General features: G+C 37.7%; 1 protein-coding gene across 1 annotated transcript in view; it reads right to left on the bottom strand.

The window, feature by feature from the left end:
- SLC12A7 (solute carrier family 12 member 7) overlaps nucleotides 1-13136 on the bottom strand; it is a 114342-nt gene that overhangs the window by 18671 nt on the left and 82535 nt on the right. The window contains 5 exon segments of the mRNA XM_042464389.1: nucleotides 1684-1791; nucleotides 3315-3446; nucleotides 4466-4635; nucleotides 5847-6042; nucleotides 7553-7610. Coding sequence (XP_042320323.1) covers nucleotides 1684-1791; nucleotides 3315-3446; nucleotides 4466-4635; nucleotides 5847-6042; nucleotides 7553-7610 — 664 coding nt within the window.

Genomic DNA, 13136 nt, shown 5'->3' with positions numbered 1-13136 from the left:
GAGGCAGCATATTCCCTGTGAAACACCTCTTACTGTCGAGAGGTTCTTCCTAATTTTTAGGTGGAATCTCTTTTCCTGTAACTTGAATCCATTGCTCTGTGTCTTAGTTTCTGGATCAGCAGAAAAAAAACTTGCTCCATCCTCAATATGACATCCCTTCAAATATTTAAACAGGGCTATCATGTCACCTTTTAATTTTCTCTTCCCCAGGCTAAACAGTCCCTAAGCTGTTCCTCACAGGGCTTGCTTTCCAGACCTTTCATTATTTTGGCTGCCCTCCTTTGGACACCCCCTCATTTGTCAACACACTTCTTGAACTGTGGTGCCCAGAACTGGACACAGAATTACATGTGAGGTATGACCAAAGCAGAATAAAGAAATACTATTATTTCCTTTGATCTAGACATTATTCTCCTATGGACGCAAAGAGCATCACCTCCTTTTCACAGGCATTGCACTGCACTGTAGATGTTCGGCTCTAACATCAAGATGGGATTAAACGGGGGAAAATATTTCTAAAGGCAATCTAATTATGCTACAATTATGTCCAAATGTTTAATAACATTAAGAAAAGAAAATTTAAATATATCTATATTTTGGAGATGTTTTGGTCAAATTAAAATTTGAGTGTAAGTATTCAGAAATTAGAGGTCTACTCTACATAGGCCAGTTCTGGTATCAGAACTATCCTGCCATTACAACTCTTTTGCAGTCTGGCTCTAGTCCACCAGTAACATGAAATAAATATTCCGGACAGAATGCTTTTTTAAAAAAGCACACTGAATATGTTTTACACCAAACAATATTATTTGTTTAAGATACAAAAAGAGAAACTAATTGCAACAGTAATAATTACTATATGCCCACCAGGATTTTTGTTCAACAGCAAGCAATTAGAACATGAAATCTGTTAAAGCCACAATAGGCTTCAAATATCAATTATTATTTTTTCTGAAAAGAAGAATGCAATAAAACAAAACAAAATTCAGAGTCAGCCATATTGTGGGAAATAAGCAAGAACTTTTACATTTATTTTACTGGATGTTAACAAAAATCATAGGTAAAGACTGTGGCAGCCTATAATCACTATAAGAGAAAAAGCAAAATACAGGTTTTCTGCTTTAACATTTGATTGCTCTCAGAATTTTCAACACTGGATGACTGACAGAGATGGAACAATTTTGTTCATAATATCTTAAATCCTAACTTCCTAGTCTAGAAGAGCAAACAATTCAGTTCCCCTCAAAGACCCACTAATAAGGTTTAAAGGTTGGACCATGATAATTCACTTTAAAAAAATGATTTCCATTTGAGTAAGTTAAATCGTAAGTAGTTTTAAGTGTAAAGACTTTTGAAAACTGGAAATGACCTTAAGAGAGAGAGAGAGAGAGAGAGAGAGAGAGAGAGACTAAGTGTGCAGAATTACTATTAAAATTTTATAGTATTATAACATGGGACAGAACTATAAGTTCAGTTCTGTTCATTTCAATGGGGTTTAGAGAACAGAAGTCCTGAATCCATTGTCCTGGACACTTACTGCTCCTTGAATCAAGACAGACTCACTCTGTCTATAGGAATATTCTCGACAAGGGCAACAGTGTTCTTATTGATAAGCACCAGGTTTGTTCAATCTGCTAACACAATTTTCATTTTTTACAAGGCAAGAAAAATAAAATTAATTACCTCTCTTTCCCTTTCATTCTTAGAGAGCTGCATCTGTTTTAGCATCTGTGATCTCTGTTCCATCACAAGAGTTTTTTCATATGTGAAGGCTGAAATATCATTTTCAAACTGGAAAAATAAATGATGATTATTAGTACTGAAAGGAAACCATATACAATCCTTCCTGGTATTTGAAAGATACCTTGGAACTACCTTTGAAATAGCCTTTTGCAACGATATTGATGCTTGCCACTGTAATGCTCCTAGCCAGATTTGAATTTACATTTAACTGCTACTGAATTTTAAAACTGATGCAAGCAATTGTACCATCAAAAAGAGGCCATGCACTTTAGGGAAAATCTCATTTTTAAAACTGATTTTCTGCAATTAATATCTTGCCAGTACTTAATACTGAAACATAAATGTAATTATTTTTGCAATAAACATGTAACACTAGAATACACACTGAATATTGTGTATTCTTGGATAAATACTGTATCCTTTAGTCCATATATTCTCACACTCTCTTTCCTGTTCCGGACCACCCCACGTATGGGGAAAAGAGCGTATGCTCAAGCCCCATAGGAAATAATGCGGTGTGTGCTCGTGGTGGTGCACGGCGCAAATACACACCCCATTATTTTTGCCTGGGCTTGCCTTCCACATGAGCTCAAAGCTGCAGAAGGCAAGCCCGCCTATAAGGAGGGCCAACTGTATCTGTCTAATCATCTAATCACTGCACAAGATAGTGTCTTCATCGCAAACTAGTTTTAGAAATGGAAAATATAACGGCTCACATCTTATCAATCCTTCTCAAAAGTTTGGCAGGAGGGCATGCAGACGATGCGTGTTCCCAGAGCAGCTGGAAGCCATGTGGAGTGCTCACATGGTCAGGAAAAGCATGCCAAAAAGGAGTAGTGAAAAGCCTTTCCTTGCCGGTGGCCTGCTTAGGGCCGCGGTAAAGGCCAGCTTTGGGACTGGTTGCTGCAATCCTGTGCAGATTGAGGTCCGATTGATGCTGGAGCTGACAGGCCACTCCAAGCTGCCTGTCTGCATGACCCCTAAAGTCCTCATCGGAGTTAGCATCAGAATAATCAATTTGATCTCCCCCACAAGCATACTGCTTACAGACATTGAGAAAGAAAGGATAGACATCTGGGGACAAATTACAGTTTGTCTTTGTCTTTTATTACTACAGAAATTTTCAAGTGATATGGTGGAGCAGATGTTAAATGCCGGTGATGCAGCCACTCACTCACAGCCACAAGATTGTGAGATGGATTCCAGCCAAGGGCTCCAGGGTTGACTCAGCCTGGCATCTTTTTGAGGTTGCTAACATGAATACCCAGTTTGTTGGGGGCAATTGGCTTACACGTTGTAAACCGCTTAGAGACTGCTTAGTTCAGTATGAAGAGGTATAGAAATGCAGCTTCTATTTCTATTGTTATATATACATTTATGAGTTCTGGCACATTCTTTTTTTAATGGTTTTATGAACTGTTTTCCAATTCTCTAAAGAGAGTGAAAAGTAGAATAAAAATTGTATAAATAAATAAACGTTTGACATTTAACATCTTATTTTTCAGTCGATCAAACATACATATTCATGTAAGTTACTTTTTAAACTACTTTGTAAAGTCTTAATACATTACCATTTCAACAACTTCAACCTCAGCATTAAGTCGAAGATGGTATAGAAACATCTGAAGATCTTTTTTCATTTGAATGCTGTTGTCATCCATTTGAGCCACAGTAAAGATACGCATTTTGCATTTTTTCCACACCTGTCATCAGAGAACAACATTTCATGAAAAAATGTGAATTCACTTTCCTATTAACTTTAAACTTGGTGCTTTATGAGTCCATTAGAGTGCTAAGATGGTCCAGAGGGGCCCTTCTCTCTGTCCCACCACCCTCACAGGCTTGTTAGGTGGGAACAAGGGAAAGGGCTTTCTCTGTGGCTGTTCCCATGCTCTGGAATTCCCACGCTAGAGAGACCAGGATGGCCCCATACCTACTCTCCTGTGGTAAGAAAGTTTTTGTCAAACTGAGGGCCGAGCTTTTAAATGCTGTGCAGTTCAGATGTCAAGGTTTGTATATAGTTTTAAATACATTTTAATATTCTTAACTTTTGAGTTTTTAATTGTCTTTAAACTATATATTTATACTTATTAATGATTTTATGTTGTTTTTAATTTGTACTGTTTTAAATTTGTTGGTAGATACCTTAGGTCCCTATATTGAGAGAAAGGATGATGATGATGATGATAATGATGATGTAATAAAACCTAGAGACTGCTCTTTACTGGTATTCTCTGCTGTTTTTTTAATCTTATGCAACACTAAACATAAAATGATGCTAATAATAGGAAGACATTCTTTGCAAGCTTTAGACTACTAGCATTCTAGTACAGGATTCCAACTGGTCAACAGAAAAATGAGGAAGATCATAATCACTGCATGCAATCTCCAACAACTGGATTTTCTCCATGTAAGGGTCTTTCCAAGTTTCCAGGTACATATGTTACTTTATCCACCAAAGAGCACAATTTTATGCTTACACAAACACTTCTCAGTGACTGTCTATTGTTAACTTGTTTCCCTCACCTTCTAAAAGTTACATTATAGAAATATCCTGTATAAAAAATATTTAAAGTCATAGTTGATTGTAACAAGTACTTATTTATGACGTACCAAAGATGATAATAGTTTTCATAAACAAATGTTCCCTGTTCTCTGGAGCTTATACGACAAATGTGTTCATTTTAACAAAAAGCTTTTTAAAGAAAATTAATGTCAATACCTTGTGTTGTCGAAGCAGGAAAGGAAGTAACATCAGCATACCACCATCATGAACAATCCACCATACATCTATGTTACCTTCGCTAAAGCGCTCTTGATTCATTGGGAACAAATCTATGTTTTTAGCCACTAGAAGAGCTTGACGGGCAGCTGTTGTTTCTCGTACAGTGTCTGAAAGAAGAAACAAAATTGTTCAAACTATACAAACAGGAGCCATATTATTTTAGGAAATGCAAAATAGATGCCATGTTAAAATTGTGTAAATGTTATTTCTTAAAACTTGAAACAAAAATTTATAGGCATCACTGGCAGATAAAATTGCTTTGTAATTACATCTAGTCTGCTTGTTGATTAAATTGTGTTGGTAGCTGAAATGTGATCAATGAGATGGCAAAAAATGCAGCAGTTAATAACACTAGGTATAAGAATAATATTTTTCAAAGCTCTCCTCCATAAAGGCCTCCTTGTAAGTAGAAACCAAGAGCCAAAACAATTGACCGGGGTGGAGCGGCCTGTGGCTGGTTTGGCCACAATCAGACTTGAACCATGGCAACTCCATGGCCTGCTCCAAAAGCAGGTTGCCGCCTGTAGCCCTAAGCCACACATTGCAGAAGCCAGATTAAAACGGCTCCTTTTTGCTGTGGACTGGAGCTTGGAATCAGAGAAGCTTCTGGATGCATTGGGGACCTGCGTCACATAAACACGACACCCCCAAACTGGCAGGAAGCTGCTGCTTTTGGCTCGTGTGTTACAGGACCTAGTGTAGTACTGTATAGACTTGGACAGAACTTTTCTACTAGGAGGAATATTAAAAATGCCGTTTTCCACCTGAACTTTAAACCTTCTCAAGATGAGAGCATCTTGATGTAGTTTGAACCAGGTCTAAATAACATATTTTAAAATTAAAAATGTCAAAGATAAGAACTAGCCAAAGCTAAATTCCATTCATTTAAATAAGTAGGAACATCTGCAATTTTCTCTCTGAACCTCAATGTCACAACTTTGGCTGGATCATGGCCCAACCCTAATGTACTGTGAAATTCTCTTTTTATGGAAATCTAACCCGCTTCCCCCCCCCCCCAATCTTCAAACATTATGAGATCAGTTGGATGAAATGTTAAAATAAATTATTATACAGTGCACCCTTACTTTACGCAGGGATCCGTTCTGGACTCCCCCACTTAAAGCAAATACCGCCTATGCTTGTGCCCTATTTAAATGAGGTGTGGTGGTCCATTTGCTCCTATAGGACGCATCGCCCCTTCTCCCTGCATGGCTTTCAGCGTATGCTGAAAGCTGCATCAAGCGCACCCACGTATGATGCAGGCACACTGTATTACATGTCATCAACATGTATATATTGCCTCTACAGTAATACATACCCACAAAATTTTTCCAAGAGAAGTGATTATCTGTTTGCTTCCAAGACTGAGGCCATGCCATCAAGACAGTGTTATGTTTCATCCCTCCAAGACCAGCAGATTGTACCAAATGGGAAATTCCATCTCTAATACTGGATGATACCACAATCTGGCAAAATCCCTTGGTTTTCTCTACTCCCATTAAGGATCTAATATTCTGTTAGCAGAAAGAGATAGTTGCATATATAAATATTTATGAATTCTCATTTAAGACTTACACAGGTATTTACACAGATGAGTGCCAGCATGTTACAGTACCGAACAGTCTTAACAGGATGTATATTGAGCTGTGGAGCTTTTAAATTATTAAATAACTTTGCTATCCATCATACTGAGAATTAGGGTGACCTAGTATTTTTTCACATAAAAATATCCTGTCCTCTTAACAGGAATGTATAAAATCTCAAGGAAGGAAGTGGGCTTCCAAATTGGAACTGATGCTGAGGGGGAAGGTATGCTCTTTCTCAACCATCAGATGCTGAAAACTGGGAGAATTAAGGCCAATCTGGTTTCCAAACATAGGGCCGAAGCACACAGCTGTTAAAGAATGGCTGGAGGCCCCTCTGGCCTCAGTCAGGATGGGACTACAGGGACTGCATGGCCTGTTCCCAAAGCAGGCTACTGCTGCGGTCCCAAACCAGCATTGCCAGGAGTCGGATATAATCCACTCCTTTTTGACCCAGTCTAAAGGACTGGATTGCAATGCCAGAGTAGCTTCCAGTGACTTTGGGCATGTCCATCATTTGAACACCATGTCCCCAAAGCAGCCAGAAGTTGCCTTATTTGACCCATGCAGTTTGGGTCACAGACATTCATGACAAAAACAGGCACCAACACAATTTGCATACATGGCAATTCAAGTGGAAAAACATTTTCACTACATGAAGATTAATCTCCATTTAGGACAAATGTAATGTATTGTTGCATCTAAAAGCAGACATAATTTATCCTGAGTATTGAACAAGAAAAAGTATCTTTCATCAGATGCATTAAACTTGGTAGACCATCACCAACTACTTTGAGGCATCTGATGAATCTTCCTTGTAGAAGCTCATGTGATGATATTTAGATATTTAGCTTTTTCTGACCAAGAATGCTGGTGCCTCACACAACTACAGATCCCAGGATTCTGTAAAATGGACCATGGCATTCTGGTGTCAAACTGCATTATCTCTACAGTGTAGATGCACTCCATCTACACTGCCTGTTCTATATAACTCAGGACCAACTGGAGTGATTGCATTTCTTATTTGCTACGGTCAGAACGGCACCACTGTGTTTCTCAAGCTAACATAAATGAAGATTTTTAATTTGGACATTTATCATGCAATTTATTATTTACCACTTAAAGATGCAAAAACTGCTGCCCTACTTAACTTTTTTGAAATTGTTCATCTGGGAAGATGAAGCCAGCATTTCCTGAAAACAGCATTTCAGCCTTTTGTAATTTCACTAGAGAAGAAAAAGCTGAATAATTGTAATCTACTGCAGTGATTATTTAGCTAATCACAAAAATACTAGTTTGATTTTTTAAATTAAGTAAAGTGTTTGCATTAGTGGGGAAGAAGACATGTGTTAAATGAAAATATTTGAAGGCCATAAATGAGGAAATGAATTACTGAATTAATTATCACCCATGTTATCTGGAAATGAGATGTAATTCTTACAACGAGGGTGCAAAGAGGACTACTGGGTATAATTAGATGTGAAATCTCCTTCTGCGATCTAGGTTACAAAGTTACATAAATTTAATACATTTATAATATCACATAGCTTTTGAGATTAGAGAAATCTGTACATACTAAAGCCTGTTTTAAGTTCATAACTTAATTAAACTGGGCCATAAGAATATGTCTGATGACAAAAATTAAATCTCTTCCCAAATTTGGCAGAATTTTGGGTCGCTTCCTTAATACTGCAAGAGTGCACAATCCACCAGGCCATTATTTTAGAAAAGACCCATTAAAAAGTAAGGTTACTGTGCAACTGTGTATTCTAAGCTATTTCAATGGGACTTTACAGAAAATAAGACTGATGGATTGTGTGACCTTTTTGTCTCATGAAGAGTAAAATGCTATATACATCATAGGTCATTTTTTGTTTTTGTCTTGTGTTGCCATCTAATGCATTATAGTGTTGCTTAATGTAAAAAAGTCTCAGTTAATTGATCAAACTGTCCTCAGACCTGGGAAAATAGAACTTTCCTTATTAAGGCCAAATCCCTAAAACAGCAAAATATCTTTTGACTTTCTACTCTTTTCTGAATTTCTCTGGTCTCCAGAATCTCCCTCCTAAATATTCTGGTTTAGAAATACAGATCACGCTTCAAACACTTACTGTTACTTGTTCCTTTTTGTTTCTTTTTTTTTTTTAAAGCAGCAATAGGTAATATTCAAAATACCACTTAGATTTTTGAACACAATGAAACATTTGCTATATTGGTTTTTAAATAATCAGACAATTGTGATTAAATATTCATCCCACTAACCATTTACCAACTGTTGAGCCATCTCCTTTTTCTCTGGAATTAATGCAAGCACACCTCTGAGATTCACTATCTTGTTAAATGTTAAGGGGATGCTACATTTAAGTAAATGCTGACTTCACACAGGCTAAGAATAAAACATTTAGCTCTAAGCACTGTGACACAAATTATCTTATGTTTATTCTAAATGGATATTGCAGAGCATAGTAAAAAAAAAAAGCAAGGCAGAAACTATTTTGAGCCCTCCTCAATACACCTAAATTAATAACTGAGTGATGACTTTGGGTGTTGAGTTTAATGTAAAAGGGGGTGTCAATCATTCAATCATTTATTTACTCTCATAGACCAAATATAATGTAAAGTGCATAAAATACATAAAAATACACACAAATACAACTAAATACAGCTAAAATTCATAAAACACTAAATACAGATGGCTAACTGTTTCTCTCTAAATCCCTAAAATTAAAAACCGAGAAAGGTAAAATAATAATAATAATAATAATAATAAATTTTTATTTATATCTCCCGCTTCTCCCTTCGGATCAAAGCGGAATTACAGCAGAATATTAAAATTTCATAGCTAAAACTAATGTTTCTCTATTAAAATTTTCCCTCTAAAATTTGTCTACGAGTAGTAATAGCACAGGCAAAGAACATAGCAACCTTCTCTGTAATTTGAGCATCAGAGTTCCCAAGTAGGAGGAAGAGATAAAATCTTTCTGTTCTCCCTGGAAATTTGCGTAAAATTGGAGTGATTAGTCTAAAATGAATACCTTTCTAAAATGGATAGTACAAAAAAAATGATCATTTGACTCGCGGTAAATGCCTTGCAATGGGAACATGACCATCACATTATGCTCCGAGAATCTGGAACAGTCTCCCCGAGGAGATCCGCTCGGCGATCTCGTTAGAAACATTCAGAAAAGCGATTAAAACCGAGCTTTTTAGCTGAGCATACCCCACCTGATATGAATACCTCCCCTGAGATGAATGACTTGCCCTGTCTGTGTATGATCCCTGTCTTGTTTGTTGATGCTATTGTTACTGTATGATGTTGTATATTTTATTGTTTTTAGCTGCTTTTAATTGTATTTTTATGTAAACATTTTGTGCTTTTTTAGTCTGTAACCCCGCTTCGATCCACTGGGAGAGGCGAGGAAACATAATAATAATAATAATAATAATAACAATAATAATAATAATAATTAGTCTCAAAGAGACGCAGTAAACAGCCTGAGTGGACATACCTCCTGGGTTGCTATGCTCCACAAACCTCACATCTCTTAAAAGAATAAGAGGATTGCACTTCGAGACAGAATAGAGAGCATGCGGTCATTAAGAAGCTAGGTCAAACACCAAGAAAGCACCAACCAAATCAAAGGAAAAACCCGAGAATAGTAGTCACCACCAAAATCATCACCAAACAGACAAAATTACACCCAAGATGAAGGAAAAATCTAAAGAATGGTTGGATACATAGCCACGTCAAGAAATAACCATATACAGAACATTAGACAGGTTCTAGATGTTGTTCAAGCGGTGGATGAAAAGGAACTGAGGTAAACGATGGGAACACTGAGAGTAGATTTGGGTGGGTGAAGCTACCCCAAAACTCTTGCCTAGCTACTACAGAAGGTTCTGAATATGTAAGATGAAGAGCCCTCCCTTCAGCCCATCTGCCATGGCCATGGCTTTAGAGGGATAGAAGAACCAATGAACTTGATCCCTTTCCCACCATCATTCCCTTCTCTTTCTGTGTCATGTCTTATTAAATTGTAATCCTGAAGGCAGGGAATTGTCTAATTAAAAAAAAGTAAGCTGCTCTGATAACCTTTGTGCCGGAAGAGCGGGGTATAAATAACTCCAAATAAATAATATGCTCTGGGTAGGTGCAGGAAAACCATGGTGTGTCAACCACAAGAGACCACAAAGAAGAATTTTCTTTATATAACATGCAAAATGAGTTAAAATGTGCTGCCCCTTCTGTTTACCACAAGTTATCACAGTGGGTATCCAAGTTAACTATACAATACAAAGGGAAGTGGATCAAGGGGAAAATGAGCAAAGACATTTAGGCCAAGGCTATGTCTTAAAATATCTAAAGGAGGAATATTAGGGAGGTAGAACAGTTATGAAAAATGTGTTCTTGTAAGTAATGAAGCAATTAGTATGAAGTATGGGTCACAAACCTTCATCAGCTCTCCATATTGTATGAAGAACCCATCTCTGAATATTATATGTTGTTTTGTTTCTATCTCATAGTGGAAATCTCACTGTCAGTGTGTTTCCTGCTGATTTACTGCTCTAGTCTCTCAGACACCCTGTGTAGATGTGGGCCAGGAACTCAGACCTCCAAGGTGGCAGTATAAAGAGGACACTCACTTCTGGTTAACAGTCTTCTGACAGCAATAGAAGGCAGGCAATAAAATGATTTTATTATTTACTTCCTTTCTTATATTGCACCCTAAAACAAGAAGTTCTGCTAATGTTACACAATGGGGCTTTTCCCACATTTGGAATACACAAGAAAGAGTAGTCTGTCAAATTTCCTTGATGTCCCCACCTAGTGAACACTGGACCTCAACAGGCACTTAGAAAACTATTATAAGTTATGGCTTTAGCACTCAGTTATCTTTCTCTTTTTGTTACTTTTGCAGCAGAACATTGCTGGCTCTTAAGGATAGCAGCTATTTGCTTTATCAATGTTTCTGATGGAATGGTGTGCTCAGATTCCACTGAAATTAAAGCTCTCCAAATGGCAAGGAATCAATAACCTAGTAACATGAGCCATTCTTCTCTCTTTATTAATCATCATCAGAAAGCATTCCTGCAGTTTAACCTTAGTATTGTTGTGTTTATATTCATCAAAGGTAAAAGGATACTAAATTGTGATTTTTAGAAGTGTACACTATTTTCAACTTTTTTTAAAAAAAGCAGAATAACTGGCTGTACAAGGAATTGCAATTGCATGACTTTACCAGAGAACAAGCCAAGGGCATGGACTTGCATGAACTCTAACATACAGTGTGCCCTTGCCTTACGTGGGGGATCTGTTCCGGACCCCTCCCCCTCAATGTAAGGCAAATAGCGGGTTATGTTTGAGTCCCATTGGATAGAATGGGGCTCGTGGATGGTGCGCGCGCCATTCATTTCCTGTCGCGCAGCTTTCAGCATAAGCTGAAAGCTGCGTAAAAGGTGCCCGTGTATGACGTGGGCAGACTGTATAAATATTTACATAAGCAATATAGAAAATGCTTTCCAATACTTGACTTTTTAAAGAATGATTTTGAAGCACTGGTGATCATTCATAGGTGTGGCAGAGAACATTTTCTGATTAACTGCTTGTGCTTGGACACTTTTCTCTTGACTTCCTTTTTGCTTGACACCCTCACTTGTCAGCAGTAATCACGATTAATATTAAACCCACACCAAATGGTAAACAGGAATTGCAAACCAGTATTAAATCCTAGTTTAAGATATCTTAACATTCATTACTGTTATAGTAGACACTGCTACAGTATTGTTCAAATTATGACAACTGATTGAAGTGACAACTGCAAATGTTTAGTAACTATACAAGGGGCTGCTGAAAAGTTCTCAGCCAGACTCACTTCCCAAAATCTGAGTGTATCTTCGAAGAGTGTTCTTTTGTATTGTAAACTGCCAATTTGCAGGATCATAGCTCTAATTTCTGAATTTTTTTCAGATCACTGATAGAACCATGTCAAGAAAAAGCCTCACATTTCTGAGTGCTGAACTCCAGGCCATCATGAAGTTACTATTCTACAATAACTCCACAGGAAATTCAGGAGTGTATGATGCAAATATTGAGTGACAAGTACCTGTCATATTCAACTGCGAAGAAGTTGTTATCTCTATGTCTAGCCCTCTGTACCCCTCCTCCATGTTGATATCAAATTGATATCAATGGGATGTTTAAAGCATATAGCCTCAAAGTGCATGAAACTGCATTGCCATATAAGGAAATGTAGTAAACTCAGCATAGGGGAGCTCAAGAGCCATGGGACTCTGTCTGTGTCTCACCGGACTTCTCAGAATAAATTGACCATGCCACAGTCCCACGGCAGCTGCCGAGCCATTTTCCATTTCATTCCATTTTTCGATCACTGCTACATGTCTGGAATGAGTATAGTATTATCCTCTGACAACCCCTTTAAGTCGTTATCTGCTTATATCATTATTTCTTGTGTGCGTGCATGCGCATGTGTGTATGGTGATTTCCCTTGATTAAAAATTAAACTGCGTTAAATCTGCACTTGGGAGTCCTGTTTCTCAGAACCATTATACAAAGGCTTGATCCCTGCTTTAGTTGCCCAAGCCTTTTTGGCTGCTGTCATCTGGGCTAATAAAAATCCCTTATTTGAATATTAAGTGTGGGTACCCTCTCAGGACCCTTGCATTTTGGGTAACAAAGTGGTATGCCAACTTTCAGTATGAAGATTATGAGACTGAAGATGCAACAAGGTCTGGGAGGCCTCCAACAGGGTCAACTCCTGAAAGTGTTAGCGTGTTTTCTCTCCTGATTATGGCAGATTGGCTAATCTCACCTAAACAATTGCTGAGACACTAAAGACATCTTGGGAATGCATGACATTTATACTGCATGAACAGTTGGCTCATGTAGAAGCTGTCAGAGAAATGGGTGCTGAAATGTTTGAATGCTGACCAGAAATGAAATCAAGTGGATACCCCCAAGTTGATTTTGCAGCCTTTTCAGCAATCTAATGATATTTTTTGGAATG

Source organism: Sceloporus undulatus, chromosome 4 (genome assembly GCF_019175285.1).
Source record: "Sceloporus undulatus isolate JIND9_A2432 ecotype Alabama chromosome 4, SceUnd_v1.1, whole genome shotgun sequence".
Classification (NCBI taxonomy): domain Eukaryota; kingdom Metazoa; phylum Chordata; class Lepidosauria; order Squamata; family Phrynosomatidae; genus Sceloporus; species Sceloporus undulatus.
This window is presented reverse-complemented; position numbering and strand designations above follow the sequence as displayed.